We start from the raw sequence: 16,732 nt of genomic DNA, 5'->3' as shown, positions 1-16,732 counted from the left end.
TTAATTTACAATTGGAAGTTTTAACCAAATGCTAGCAAAGAACTTGAAAGCTATAGAAAAATAATTGAGTTTCAAAAAATTATTATATTAACAATCTTTTGTTTCTGTTTAATTAATATTAATGGTAATGGTATTCTCGAATTAAATAAATTTCATCTCCGTTTGAATCTTAATCAAATTATTTACATTGAACTTGAATTTTTATTAAAAAATATATATTTTCTTGCATTATGAGAGAATTGCATCCTTCCATTGTGTTAATACTATATTCTAGTAGTGCTCTAATTTTTAAAATTAATTAATTGGATGTGTATTTGTGATGTCCATGGTGCGGTTTGGAACGTCTAAAGATATTTTATAAAGATGGACACTTTGTAAGAAACAAGTTTTCATTACTAAAATCAAATCTATTATTGAGGGGGGAAATCAAATATTTTTTCTTCTACTTGTTATTTGATCTTCCTCCTGTGGGCTAATTAAAACAATAGTAAAAACATTTGTTCTGATTGCTTTTAGGAGGCTAGCTTATTGCCCCTAAGACCTCCCGGAGAAGGTGACATCCCTAGTCATTGAAGTGCTCCCGTCAAGATCTCCATGCACAAGGAGACGAAGCAAGGATGCATTTCTGCCGGTAAGAGGATCCATTTTTCCTTTGAATGCTGGATTATCTGAAATAAATGTCTTAAGTGCATTCATCACGTGAATCCTTTCAATCTTTGGATCTCCATAGCTGCGAAGTGTTCCATGTTTCCTACATAAAAAACCAGTCAAGAACAATTAAACTTTTATCAGTGTAGTAAACATAAGATAATGCTATAAGAACATTTTTCTGAAAATCATTTTCCTAGAATTTTTTGGTAAATTAAATATTATATTCTTAGTAAATTAGCATTGTTCATAAACATATAGATTATAAGTCACATATAATAGTGTAGAATTCACACCTAAAATCATCCATTGTCAGCAGTAAGGTAGCATCTCTGAACAATCTTTCATTATACCTTGAGAAATCTTGCAATTCCTTCGTGAGAACATCAAGGGCCTTAGGACGGTCTTTCCTGTCACACATGTAATCGTCCATAGTTATTTACATGAATGGCTTAATCAAATTTGAATAAGCTAAACGATTAGAAAAACAACACATGAATTGCTATAATATTATTAAACTCGACGACTTGGTCTAATTGGTCAATACAGACCATAGTGAAGGTGAATTTTTAAAAACTTCAAGTAAAAATTAATCTGATATAACTCAATCAACATAACAAGAATCAAATCAATTTATGATATAATTTTAATTTACTTAGTCAACATTTATTAATTTATTCAATCTTTGATCGAGTCTTTAACTAAATCGAGTTTAATAACTTTGATTTATTATACTATACTTGTATTATTACATGTAAGTCAATAATATCATCACTTGTGAGTGTCATTAATTAGTATTGCTCAATTTGACATAAAATCAAGAGTTTTAATACCTGTCTAATGCTTCGAGAAACTTTTGTTTCCTTAGTTCAAAAAAGATCTTGGTAGAATCCAAGTTATCATGCATATTAGTAAAACCAGATAGATACTTCTCAGCTTCGTCGAATTTTCCTCCAAGCACCATTATCTCAAAATGCTTAGCATCAAAGAAAATTCCTGTCTCGCGCTCAAGACTGCACATAATCAATGAAAAATAATAGTAATATTAGAAGAAAAAAAAATATAAAAGAGAAATCCGAGTCCAGTCTGTGTAATAATTTTTCATTTTATTTATTTATTATGGGTGGAATAGAAAGGAAAGAAAAACCTACGCATGAGCTGTGTCTTGGAGATTCTCATACTTGAGGAACTGTAGGATCGTTGACAGAAGATCTTTATGGACAGGACTCATGGTTAAACTTGCACCAAAAGACATGATAGAAGGGGAAGATCTAACAAAAGTAAATAAATAAATCAGACCAAAATTGAGTATTAGTATATGGGTTCAAAATCAAATCAAATTATATCCAGAACAAATAAAAATTAATTCAAACTGTTGTGCTGTATGTGTGTGTATGATATTCTACAAAATCTCTAATATTATATGCAAAAAAATTATCGTCCATGGGACAAAGAATCCTACCCAAAAAACAGGGATGATGGGATGGCAACTAACAAGAGAGCCAGAAAACTCTCTGAAGGCTCACTAAAGAAAGAGAGAGCAAGCAAGAACCTTGAAAGTATAACACTAGATGTTAGAATTTCTGTGTGGAAAAATGTCTTCGAGAAGCATCCATTTATAATATTAGTGGTCTGTGCCCACGTTGGTTGGTGGAGATAAGCTAGTTGCCTTATATTCAAGTAGTCACTGTCCAAATAAAACCTTAGGGTTTGGCATGTACACCTGCGCCTCGAAAGATTGACATAAAGGATGGCATTTGAAAAAGGAAAGTCCTCGACAATATCCATGGCATTTGAGGAACACTCTCTCTTTTGTCAAAATTATTAGAGGGCTTTCTCTCTGGTTCGTTTGGACGGAACGTCTTGCAACCATGGGTTTCACAAGCCTTCATTATAGTAAAATACATAGATCCGTGATTGAAAGGCCAGTGTCATTTTAATTTCACGTGTAAAGCTATAGTAATTGATTTTCTTTTTGTTTGGTTGGATGTATGAATCTTGGGTTGCGTGGGGATAATTATCGTTCTAGTTACGTGTGGAACTCGATGTTTTATTTAGAATTTTTTCATGTTTGGAACTAAAATCTTTTAATATAAATCTCAAATCTTAATTATTAGGATGTGATGATATTAACAAATTCAAAGTACTTATGAATAGATTTTTTAGTGGTTGCATCATGGGTTAATCCAAGATTTTAGCAAAATACTATATTCTTCATGATTTATGAAACTTGAAACTTGTTGTATAAAATTTATAATTAGCAAAACAATCCTTTTTAGTGGGATTTGAGGACCATCGGGTGATAAAATCAGCAATCTTAAAGCAAAATGGTTACAATAACTAAAAGAATAAATATTATTCTTAAGAATAGAAGTATTTATTTTTAGTTTTGATATGGTAAATGCTCCGGAATTAAAAATGTATTTTTGTAGAGAATAGAGATTGTTATAAATTCTTTATGGTTCAGGAGGTATTTATAACTTTTGAACATTGTTGTTTTACTGGAGTGGAGGGCTAAAATATCATTTTCTCCTGATAACATTAATGAGAGATAAATATATCTGACGTAATATTAATGAATGACAAATATCTCTTACACAATATTAATGAAATGGAAATATGTTGGGTCATTGAGAGATTTTTTATACACCTAGAGGTGTTGGGAGTTGAATATCCATGATATTAACATTTTATATTAAAAGTCACAAGCATAAACAAATAAAGCCTTATGACTCAACATGGAACCTATAATGATCTCCAAACATTTAACTATTTACGCTTGGCATGCTACCAAACCCACAATCAATAGGTATAGCAGCGAGCAAAATCCATGCCCAATTAGGCTTGGCACGCAGCCAAGCCCAAGGTCGATGGATCGAGAAGGTTGTCAAACCCATGCCTAAATGGCCTTGGTGCACAGTTAAGCTCAAGGATGTTTGGTTTGACAGCTCGTCAGACTCATGCCTGTTTAGGCTCAGCATATGGCTGAACTCGAGAATGTTAGATTTAGCAACTCATCAAACCCACGACCATTTAAGCTCAACATGTGGTTGAACGTAAAGACATTGGGTCTAGTAGCTCGTTAAACTCATGTTCGTTTGGGCTTGGTATGTGGTTGAACCCAATGTCTGTTTGGACTCGACACATGGCTAAATCCAAAGATGTTGGGTTTGGTAGCTCGTCGGACTCATGTCTACTTGAGCTCAACACATGGCTAAATCCAAGGATGTTGTGTTATCACTCTGCCTTTGAACCTTCTAAACAATGACATAAACTCAAAATTATTTTTTAAAATATATTCATCCATTAGGTTGTTTGTTGACAACCAAACTTAAATAATTATTGAAGGGGAAGCTAAAATTATATTCGATTTGCAGCAATATTTATGAGGTTTTGAACAATAATTTCTTTCAATAATGAATTTTTAGAATTATAGTAGTTAAGATTAAATGAACTTTCATAATATCATGTAGTTAAAATTTAATTAAAATGGAAGATTTTGTAATACCATAATATGCCATCAAAATAGAATTAAAAGATAAATCGAGTGTAGTTATTTATTTTTAATTGAGTAAATAATGTTACGTTGAGGTGTGAGAGATTTAAGATAATGTAAATAGTTTTATTTTGTTTTGAACTCTGGGTCAATTATTTCAATTATTATTATTATTATTATTATTTAAAGCTCATTTTATTTCTATCATGTAGTAATTATGTTTGTTGAGTTTACCTCCTTGTTTGATGGATGTATCATACTATTATAAAATATAACAAAAATTTGTATTTGTATTTGTTTGATAGTTTAATCTTTTAAACTGAGTGGGTTTTAACGTATTTTTATATGATTTTTTTATTTTTGAAAGAAAAAATTCTTTGGAAAAAATGGGCATGGATCTTATACATAGAGTTCACTAATTTGTGTGGATTTTCACTCCTAAAGTTTGAATAAAATCATTTATTTAATCTATGTTTTTGTGTTAATTATATAATTTTATTTATGTGTTAAAATTTATTCAAGTAATACCTTGTTTTTATCAATTTTTGTCCTATTTAAGTGCTTAAATAGTATTATTATTGTATTTTATTTTCAATAAACTCTTTTTTATAATTCTCACTAGCCGTAGTCATTTTTGTCATGCTATCCATGTTCCAATTGTTAATTCTTCCACCATTAATTTTTCTATTTTCTGATTTATGAAAGTTCTTGTTAAGATTTTAAAAACATAAAATGGAATCCATTAAATGAACCATGGATTTTAAATTGATGTAAAACACACTATTTTCAATAAATTTGGAATTAGATATTTTTCTTTTTCTTTGGTATTTTTCAAAGGGAATCACAAAAACAAATTATGGAAATAACAAAGGGAAAAAAAAAACAGAGAGAATCAACAAACACCCTCCTCTCACTCACTCCTTTGAATTCCCGCTTTGGAGCGTGTGCCAACAACTCATTCTGGAGCGTGGGGAGAATCTATCCTATTACTGTTACGTGTGACAACTCCTCTCTCCACGTGTAGTGGGTCCACGCGGCTTCTGTCTTCCATGTCATCTAGAACACATTTTTGGCTGTCTTAAACTCTCAAGGCATAAATGTAATAAGATTTAACAGCTAACCAGGCTTAGCCATGGATGGTAAGAGAATCTGAAGAGTTAGGGCAACTTAAATTGTTGTGTTAAGATGGAAATCTTATTTACCGATTGAGATCTTGCACGGCCCGACTAAAATTGCCAGAAATCTACTCGATTTAATACACAAGAGCCAAGACTTTGTATGCCATAGAAGAATTGTCTCAACATTATCACCAAATGATAAATACAATATCCACTTGACATGTATAGAACTTTCATTTGGATTTGATTTACATTTTTCATGATCCATGATTTGATTTACATTTTTCATGATCCAAGCAATGGATACTCGTATTTGTAATGAGCATATGCATGCATATAGGTTTAGAGGTTCTTAAATCCTTGTTTAATGAAGTCGCCTGTTTGGGAGTGTGGTTGCGGTTGTTTTTTAAAGTGTTTTTCATGCTGAAATCCATCAAAATGATGTTTTTTTTATTTTTTGAGATCAACATATCAATATGATCCAAAACACACAAAAAATTAATTTTTAGCCAATTTGTTTTTGAATTTTTGGGGAACGCGGTTTGCACCGCGTTTCCAAACACTAATCAGATTATCCATGCTTGAAATGGTGTGTTCAAATAATTAAGTATTTTTTTCAATCTTCTCTTAAAATTCAAGGATTAAACTCACTAATTAGTGAATGTTTATTTTTGTGTTTCAGTATATTTTTCAAATTAGTTTTCGCTAGAAAAAATATTAAATTAATTTTTAGATATTTTTTTATTATTTTAATATTTTTTTAAAATGAATCATACATCACAATACCAAACATATATTCAATCAAATTGCTTAAAGGTTTTAATTAGAGTTTTAAGGGTATAGTTGTTTTTTCTTGTTATAGCTTTTTAAAAAGGATTTGTATCCATAATTCTTTAAGTATTTGAATTGGACGAATTATAGATTCATTATATGTTCATTAAAAACAAAAAAAAAAAATCTGTGTTTTTTTTATTAAATCTTGGAATAGGATCTGTGTTATTCCATCTTCTAATGCAAAAGCAAAATAACAAGATAATTTCATGTATTATTACGTGATATTTGAAGATTAAGACCCTAACGGTAGTACTTAGACTCTTGAGGTAGCAAATTTTAGATGGTGCTCGGTACCAAGATTAAAAAAAAAATTGAAGAGGGAGACAATTAAAAATTAATTTTATTTTCATTTTAATACAAAAAAAATGGAGATGGAGAAAAGAAAAGGAATGTTGCTGGGAGAGTAAAATTTACTCTTCGAAAAAGAAAAAGAATGTGGCCCAAGCCCACAATTCTCCACTTCAATCCTGGGCCTTACAACCCTAATGTGGGCCGATAAACTAGCCCAGAGTACAGATACTATTTTCAACCGTCAACAAGAGTTGAAATAAATAAGGTTTTAAATAATATAAAATTTCAAATCTAACTCAGAAATGTCAGATTAGCTCAAACGTCTATTCAACTTGTTCTGTACAATTTTACGTTTTATTGAAAGTCAAAGACATATTGAAGGGGGAAATGGGGCAAAATGAAGAATACGAAGCCAAAAGGAATAGGGAGGAAATTCTCCAAAATTTATTAGTGTGCCTGGGAGTTATTAAACGGTCCCGGTTAGGTGGGTCAATTTAATAACTTAATATTTTACTTATATTTTATTTAAAATTAAATTTATAAAAATTAATTTGATATAATCCAGTTAAAAAATGAAAACTTGATTTGATTTTAAAAAAATTAATATTATTTTAACTTATTTTTAAAAAATAATATAATTTTAAATTAACTAGGATTAACTCAAATTAACATGACAAATCTTAAGCCGATTCTTAATAACTTTGATTTCAATGATATATATTAAATTTGAAAATTCAACAATAAATTGAATTCATGACGTTTCTCGCGATTTCATCAATAAAACTTTAGTAAAATTAGAAAGCCATAATCTATAAAATTGAATGCCACAAGTAATTCTCTTGTTGGAGTTGAAATTATTCTTATTTGTAATTTTGCTAAAATAATTGGTCTATTTCTTTTTCTTCCCTTTTTTCACATTAAGACACAAATTTATTGATGTTTCATAATTGTGAAAGTTATACCACATGACAGGTAATAATATTTTGAAGGGCAAGAGTCGAGCTTCTTGCTACCATTTGTTTTCTTCTTTTTTTTCACAAAAGAAAGAAAATAGAAAAAACATGGTTATTAAATTTTTACCCGTCCCAAAACTTGGGTTATTGGCTGGGTGGGTTGATTAGAATTAATCCAAAATAGTTTTATTTTAAAAAGAAAATGAGTCAAACCAGATTTTGATCTGATTTTCCCAGTCACAAGTTAACCGCTTAGCCGATCGAGTCACATTAAATTTAACTTCTATTAAATTTAATTTGAGATTTGATTTGGGCAAGAAGTCAGGTGGATTAGTCATCGGTTTGACCTACTGAACTATATTTTAGAGGTGTTTGAGAGTGTGGTAGCAATTGTTTTTCAAAACATTTTTTGCTCGGAAATGCATCAAAATAAAGTTTTTTCGTTTCTTAAAAATTATTTTTGATATTAGTACATCAAAACGATCAAAAATATATAAAAAAAAATAATATCGAAATTATTATTTTTTTAAAAAAAAAACATGGTTTTCAAATGAGTTCTCAATCAACCATTTAATAACTTTAGGGAAAACTAAGCTATGATATGAGCTAAACCACAGGTATCTGAAAAGAAGAAAAGAATAATATGCATGCCAAATGTGTCAAGGAATCTCAAAAGAAGAGTCCCTCTTCCAGAAAAAAAACTGGTCGAGCACAACACCAATAAAAACACTATCTGTTTTTTTTAATTGCATTTTTTTTAGCACTCAGCTTTTAAATTATAAAAAAAATCTCATTAGTTGACTAAAAGGCAATGGTTCTTAGAGAGGATAATCTTCATTTAGCTCTGCCATGATTTAAATGATTAAGAAATGAAAGAGCGTCATCAAACAATGAACATATCTTTTATGAGGTCCAGTCTTGCTTTCTTTTTTTAAAAAAATAAAAAACAAGAAGAAAATTGCATCTAAAACCTAGTGGATTTCTCGTTGAATAAAAAATAATAATCTGGATAGCACCTACCACAACTTTAGCTTCTTTAAGATGCTGATTGGTAATGTGGTTGCGAGTGAGGTTTACCCGCATCCACACATATCACCGTTTGGTAAAGAAAAAAAAAGTGATTTCTGATGGTAGGATCCACCAATTTTACAGCTATGCCGCAGGTTGCTCCTCGTAAGGGAGAACCACTGAACAGTGGAGCCATGCTCCACTTTACACTGTTCATTAAAGTGAACAATGCAAGTGAATTAAATTCACTCATACTGTTCACATGAATAGTTTTTTTTTCTTCTTCGAAAAACCAGTGCAGTTAATTGATTTCATTTGCACTGTTCATGTAAACGTGAAAAACAATTTTTTTAAAAAAAAAATTAGTTTAACGTGAATTAAATTTACTCGTACTGTAATCTCAATTTTATTTCTGATAATATTTTACCTAATTTTATTGCACGCTCAAAAAATCATGGAAGCTGTAGTTCTTGTCGGATGTATTTCATACGTAATGAAATTGTAGATAGTTTAATGGAACAATAAAAAATATTTTATATAAAGTATTAATATATATTTAAATTAAAAACCATCAATATTAGTATATATTTTTTAAAATTATTTAATAACCTCAACTTCAAAAGCATTATTAATCAAACACATTAAAACTATTTTTTGCTCAACCTCAATTTCAACCATAATTTTAACCAAACATTTATTTTTTTCAAACCAGCCTCAACTAAAAGTACTTTTTATAAAATAACTTTTTTCAAACCACAAACACAACAGCAACCACAATACCAAACACGTTGAGCCAGCTTACACACGCACATTAATTAACCAAAAAAAACTAAAAGAAAAAAGGATTTTACTATATATTTCCTTACATAATACTATTTATTTGAATAGTATTTTTTTTCTTCTTTATTTTTTTATCTATGGTTTTTTTTAAATTTTAATTACACCCTTTAACATTATGTTTATTGAGAATTGAGTTTCATAATTTTTTTAAAAATTTATTTTTTTATAAGATTATTCAATCTCATTACTGAACTACGAGTTTGATTGGTTGACTTGAGTGTTTTTCCTCTCTTTTTTATTAATTGTTTTCTTGAATTCATTCTTCAACATTAGATTAATTAAAAATTAAATTTCATGATTTGTTTCGACTTGATTTTGATGAAGTTATTCTTGTCTCATGACTCAGGTTATAGGTTTGGCTAGTTAACTTAGGTTGACTCAAGTTGTTTTTTATGTCTTTTTTTAATTGAATTTATTTTTTCAATTTTAATTATATCTTTCAATATTAAATTTATTGTGGATTGGGTTTAGTGCACCCCTCCTCGCAAAAACATTATTCATTGAAATAATATTTTTTTCCTTTGTTTTTTTTTTCAATCTATGTTTTTTTTTCTCAATTTCAATTATATCCTTCAACATTAGGTTTATTAGATATTGGACTTCTTAAATTTTTCAATTTACTTTTTATAATGTTATCCATTCTCATGACTTAAATCATGGGTTTGATAGGTTGACTCAAGTTTTTTTCATTTTCCCTATTTTTTTCTCAAATTCATTCTTTAACATTGGATTGATTTAGAATTAGACTTCGTGATTTTTTTCAATTTGATTTCTATGAGGTTATTATCATCTCATAACTAGGATTACGGGTTTGGCTAGTTAACTCAGGTTGACTCGAATAGATTTTTAATTTTTATTTTAATTTATTTTTTTTAATTTCATATTATTCACTAGAATTGTGTTTTTTTTCCTCATTTGGGTCTTTTTTCAATCTATATTTTTTTTTCCACTTTCATATATTCTTCAACATTAAGTTTATTGAGAATTGGACTTTATTAACAAAAAAACCTAAAAGAAAAGGGAATTTTAATGTACCTCTCATTGCAAAATATTATTCCCTAGAAGAATGTTTTTTTTTTCTCATTTGTTTTATTTTTCAATCTATGTTTTTTTTTCAATTTCAATTACATCCTTCAATATTAAGTTTATTAGGGGTTGAACTTTATTTTTTTTTTTCAATTTACTTTTTATAAGATTATCTTAGTCTTATGACCTGGACCATGGATTGAACTTGTTGACTCGAGTTCTTTTTTCTTTTTCTTATTAATCTTTTTTCTAAAACTCATTCTTTAACACCGAGCTATTTGATTTACTTTCTATAAGATTATCTCCATCTCATGATTCAGGTCACGGGTATGACTAATCAACTTAGGATGATTCGAGTAATTTATTATGTTATTTTTAATTAATATTTTTTTCAATTTCATCTTTCAATACTAGGTTGGTTAAAAATAGGGCTTCATAATTTTTTTTAGTTTACTTTCTATTGGGTTATCCTGATTTCACGACTCCAATTGTAATTTGCTAGGTTAACTTGGGATAACTCGGGTAATTTTTTTTTATTTTTTTTTAATTGATTGTTTTTTCAGTTTCATTATTAAACATTGAGTTTATTATAAATTGAGCTTCATAATTTATTTTGATTTATTTTTTATAGGGTTATTATGGTCTCATGACCTGACATGCAGATTGGCAGGTTAACCCGAGTTTTTTCAAATTGATATAATATGTTTTCGTTTCAATATTTATAAAAAGATCTCATCTTGAATATTTATTTTAAGTCAAACTATATTTTTACTAGTTATTCATGTTGTTTTTTGGACCCACCAAGTTAAGCGGATCACATCGGGCCAATCCCCTCGCATCTATTTTTTTCTACTAGAAAAAAAATTAACAATGCCTAGACATTTTTTTATTAGATTAAAAAAATTAATCTAACCCGCAGCATACCACGGGTCAAAGATCTAGTATATAACAAAAAAAAAATAGAATTGAGTTAGGTTAGAGAGTAAGTCACCGTTTGATTGTGTTTGGAACTACATTTTAAAAATATATGTTTAGTTTAAAAAGATATTAAATTAATGTTTTTTTAAAGTGTTTTTTTGTCAAAATTAAAAAAATATTTTAATATATTTTTAAACAAAAAAATACTTTTAAAGTATTATACATTATAATATGAAACGCACATTTAATATTCAGTTAAAAGAGGTTGGACTGGATATTAACGTTTCACATGTGAGTAGCCAAGTTTTAAGGTTACATGTGAAATAGGAAAGAAGAAGATAAGTTAAGAATTTAATTATTTTTTTAATCCTTGTTATATAATAAATGTACATGTTTAAATGAATTTTTACTATGTGATAAAATATATATATATATATATATATATATATATATATTTTTTTTTTGAGTTTGAATTTGATCTTGAGATTTCTTGTAAAAAATATTCTGTGCGATTATACTCTAATCTATATTTTAAATTTCAAGTTTTTCCTTATTTAACTCCTTTTGCTTCTTCTTTTTCCAAGTATTACTTGGACAATATTTATGCTTTGATGATCTAGTTTATTTGTTTTTAATTTTTTTTTCATAATCAGACAAATGTTATTTTAATTTTGAGTTCAACTTTCAATTATATGGTTATTATTACTTGTCATTACCCAGCAAAACAAACTTTTATGATTAATAAAACCTTGTTGAGTTCGATCAATTGAAACAACTAAATGGCTAATACTAAATTCAATTGAAGTTTTATCTTGTTGTCAATCTTCAATGATTAAATATGATGTATTTATTTAAATAATGTTTCATGTTATTTTTATTTTATAATTTATTAAAAAATGCATGTTTCTAAAAAACAATCGGAGAAATTATATCTTGATCTAAGAAATTTTGTACAATTTATATGAAAAACTTGGATAGAGTTTATGTGTTTTAAAAAAATAAAAAACCACATGATAAAAGAAATAAGATGGATTATAACATTTTCATATTTGAGCATGGGATGAAGTATTATCTGACCAAAAAATTAAGGAGCTTGAAGGTTTGAATGTGTTGGCAAACAAATAAGTTTTTAAAGGTAAGCTTGTGAAATGATTATAATCAATATTGATTTAGTTTAACAAGAGAACGGCAGTTCATATATGTTGAAACAATATATATATTGTTTCAACATATATGAACTCTAGATTTTCCTTGAAATAATTTTTAGTTTAGCATGCCGTAAAATACATAAAAATTTTAGCAGGTATATTAAATATATATTCAAAAGAGCCTAAGAGATTGAAATACAATCCTAATATAAATATTAAATAAACAATAAACAAATAAATAAATAATATATTACTTGTTGAAACATCTGAAAATTGATGAAGTTCTATTGTTATTAAGTATGAATTATTTGTTTTTAAAACTTTATGGCTTCTCTATTAGTGTAAATGATGTTTTCATTAAGCCTCCCAAGATTCTAATAACATCACCTTAGTTTAGATGCGCTTTTAAACAAGATATTTGAACTAAAAAATATATAACTTAAATATCTCTCAACAAGATGAACTTTTGACAGTGAAAAACATTTTTATAGTGAGTTTTGAAGGCTAAAAAGTTAAAGAATTATGATAATCATAATTAATTACCATCATTTTCAACCTTTGGCTAACCACCATGAATTAAGAATTAAATATGAAATAGTGGCCATAAATCTAAACTTTTAAATTGAAAAAATTATTCAGATTTTCATAAAATATTCCTGGAAGAGATCGTTAACAATTATTCATAGGATGGACTAAATAAAACAATAAACCGGAAGAAATAATTCTTCATGAATCAAGCTCAAATCCAAATACCAGTTGGCAAAAAATAATCTTTTATGATCCAAAATACTATTTTACAATAAACTCAAACTCAAGCCCAAGCACTAGCCGAGACGTGAGAATGTGTGGTTTTAAACCCACTTTACTTAGGATCTCTCCTCTCTAAAAGTTTGGATGCCTTTTAGGTCTAGTTTTAACTTTTCAACTTCCCACTTTATAAACACCAAAAATGTTTTTTTTTTCCCATGTAGGATAGAGTTCTGAACGTCTTGAATTTTACTAAAACATGTCAACCAAGGGTTCTTTGAGATTAATTTCTCATTCACCTAAAATTTATTTAAATTATACTAATGTTTCATATTTAAGAGTTTATATTGAAGATTAAATTCCATCAAAATTTTAACCCAAGAAGTGAGTGACTCACTTTTAATTTGGCTTCAAATGTGCTCATTAATCATGTCTTAACAAATTTTCCAACAATCCCATACATGAATGAAAATTGTTTGACCAGTTTAAAAACGACTCGAAGATTTATTGAGAGATACTGATTTTGTTGATTACTACATCAAGATAGTTAGCTTTTAGCTTTGAACTTTTCTTAGTGAAATACTATCAGATTTACTCGGCTAAGTAGTGAACGTGATGTCTTGAACTATTCAGTCTTTTATGTAAATCAAGACAGTAATATTTATATAGTTCTCTGTCTAGATATTTCCTTTGGTTCTCATTATTGTGTTCATTTTGGTGTTGAACAACTCTTGAATTTATGAGTGTTTTAGACAATTCAATCTTTATTAAAATTCTCAATGAAACAATCATATTTCTCACTTGTATAGGTGATCTTTCATTAAGAGTCTTTTGTTATACTTCAATTGGTGTACCAAAATATAAAAATTATTAAAAACACAACTCATCTTTTATCATGCTAGAACCAACATTTGTTTCATCATAAAAATAAGTAGAAAACAATAATTTTTTAGTTTTTCATTTAAATCTAGATCTTGAGATCTCAAACAACCAGGTATAATTCATGTGGGGGGTTTATTTTTTTTTATGCAAGATATAGTACTTATATAAGGTTTTGAGTTTCACAAACACAATTCAATCAATAATTTATTCATATTATTTAAACATTTTATTACAAGGGAGAGGCTATTGGTACAACATTACAGTCAATAAGCACAACCTTACTGTCTATTGGCAGTTTGGCACAACTTTATAGTCAATTAAATGACCAAAGTATCCACTCCTCTTTTGCTAATTTACTAATGTAATTTATTAAGAAGGCAGAATCAAGTAGAGATTTCTCTCTGTAGGAGGAGAAACTCTTCCAACCGACGACAACCAGTGTGGTGGCTTAACCCATTTATTTACTACCCTCCGTACATCACGACCACCACAATAATCACACAAAAACAAATCATTAATAACTTGCACCTTGTGTCTCTCCATCAACACGATTCCAGGAGAGGTTGTAGACGAAGCTCCAATTCAAACAGGGAAAAGGACCCTGAGGTGTCAAATTCCTCTTTCATTTTTTTTCCCTTCATAGTTATTAAACCTTGTTTAATAGTTTAATAGGTTGACACGATAACTAAATAATTTAGTATTTAACTCATTTCGGATTTATTTTTAAACTATATTAATAGTTGGCATTGTCAAATATAATTGATGATTGTAATAGTTAATTCATGATATCTGATTAATTTTTTTAAAATGATTTTATTTTATTTTTTAAAATAAGAAGTTGTTTAAAATAACATATTTATATTATATATATAAAAAAGGTTTAATAGACCTGTATCAATCTTGATAATTAACGGGTTGACCTGCACACCCCCACAAGATATATTTTAAACTGAATAATAAACTGTTTTAGGTTGAGCTGAGTATTATAACTGAGATTTCTGCGAACAAATTCAAGAATCATATTGATTTTTACCACAATCAAATCAACAAGTAGATGTGCCTGATCGCATCATCTATCACTCTCCCGACGTTGATTACATGTGGAGCCCTCATTGCTTAAATATCTCATACATGGGTTGCAGCTCATCATGTTTACTCGTCCGAAGTTACCCTTGAAAATTCCTTGGAGTTCCTAGCGTCTCACATGCCCATCTGTTATTCCTTAATTATTCTTACATCATCGACAATCAAAGGTTACACGTGGAATATATGAGGAAATAGAAATTAGAATAAATAAACGAAGAAATAAAGGATGAGATGGGAGACATATTGAAAAAGTTGTGTGACAAAGAACAGCTTGATAAAGATGGGAGAGATTATTCAGAGATGAGTGGCCTTCCTTTTTTTAACAAGGGATTACGCGTGTTTTAATCTGGATGAATGAAAAAAACATAAAATATCTCCGTAAGCACTGGAGGAGAGTGGTTTTTTAGTCATTTGGATATCAAAGATTTTCTATGACTTGGCCAATTGCAATCCCCTTATTTCAATATCCTTGTCTTTTAAAGTATCATTACTATTTTTTATTTATTTATGCATTATAACTACATGATGATCACATGATAAGTTCAACAAATAGCTAGGGCCAATTATTAGGATTAATATATATAAAAGATAGTAATTCAACATTCCTTACCTGATTTGTTTGATTATGAATATATTTAATAGCGTACAAAATATGCATCTGATGATAAAATAAATTGGAAAGAATAAGAGATGAAACAAGTGAATTATCATTTAATTTGATAAGGAAATGTAAATCTAATATCAGAATCAAAATCAAGAAGATTAAATAAGTTCTTTAATTATTATTTTTATTAAAAAATGGGATAATCATTTCATTTTATAATATTTTTAATATTTTATTAATTAAGATAATTATTGTATGATCACGTTATAATTTTTTAAAAGAATACATCGTTTGAAGTTTTTTTAATGAGCACCAACCTTTCCGGTTGAACCTTATTAAAATTTTCTTGGAAAATTCATGTTTTTTATTTATTATTTTTTTTTAAAAAAAAAATGGGTTTTTAAACAAGACAAATTGAATCCACTGCCATTGTGAGAAGCTGACACGTCGTGAGCAAACAAAAGGCAGGAAAGTTCTGCACCTTAGACTGTGAGTGAAGCAACCATTTAGCGGACAGACAGGAGTAATGAGTCGTTACATCAGCCATCAAAGGAGAGTCTGGACCGCAAAATGGCTTTTATTTAACTTGTCGTTACGTCAGATAGAGACATTCATGCACTGACCAAAGTGTTCTATGCTCTCCATCTCTGATGCACCTTGGCGCGCGTGACAACACGTCACACATTCATGTTACAGTGCCCGTGTTATTAAATTCGGAAAAACAGCTAGATCCGGACTTGACTAGCCTGTTCGAGAAAAAATATCTTGCAATTGACTTCGGTCAACTAGTTAAAATATAGTTTAATTTTTTTTAAAATAAAAATAAAACATGGTTATTTTAGTTTTAATTTATTTTTGAATAACAATTATTTAATCAACTCGCTAAATTTAAAATATGTTAAATAGAATCGTTAACCAAGCCCGAGTTTCATTTTTATGTAAAGTACTCCAATCCCTTTCTTTTTTAGACAAGTGTTTGTTTGGTTCGAAGGCTAATGGTAGCGCTATTTGATTAAGTATCTTTTTAAGAGTTTGTGTTTATTAGTATTGTATCATTGCCCGTACTGGGTCAAATTAAAAAAACTTTAACATGAAAAATGTTTGGGCATTACTAATATTTTTTTATAGTAGAA

The 16,732-nt window shown here is 28.6% G+C and overlaps 1 protein-coding gene across 1 annotated transcript; it reads right to left on the bottom strand.

Moving 5' to 3' along the window:
* Positions 1 to 534: 534 nt before the first annotated feature.
* LOC18100693 (protein TOPLESS) lies at positions 535 to 1,879 on the bottom strand. Its single transcript, XM_024603781.1, has 4 exons — positions 1,800 to 1,879; positions 1,482 to 1,661; positions 1,002 to 1,058; positions 535 to 751 (listed from the first exon to the last, which is right to left on the bottom strand). Exons 1-4 carry the CDS (start codon positions 1,877 to 1,879, stop codon positions 535 to 537), a joined length of 534 nt encoding a protein of 177 aa, XP_024459549.1.
* Positions 1,880 to 16,732: the final 14,853 nt, after the last annotated feature.

The sequence above is a fragment of the Populus trichocarpa genome, chromosome 6 (assembly GCF_000002775.5).
Source record: "Populus trichocarpa isolate Nisqually-1 chromosome 6, P.trichocarpa_v4.1, whole genome shotgun sequence".
Classification (NCBI taxonomy): domain Eukaryota; kingdom Viridiplantae; phylum Streptophyta; class Magnoliopsida; order Malpighiales; family Salicaceae; genus Populus; species Populus trichocarpa.
This window is presented reverse-complemented; position numbering and strand designations above follow the sequence as displayed.

Coding starts and splice junctions, on each gene's coding strand:
- LOC18100693 (XM_024603781.1), bottom strand. CDS start 1,879: ATGAGTCCTGTCCATAAAGATCTTCTGTCAACGATCCTACAGTTCCTC. Junction 1,059..1,481: donor TTTCTCGAAGCATTAGACAG/GTATTAAAACTC, acceptor CATGTGTGACAG/GAAAGACCGTCCTAAGGCCC. Junction 752..1,001: donor GAATTGCAAGATTTCTCAAG/GTATAATGAAAG, acceptor TTTTTTATGTAG/GAAACATGGAACACTTCGCA.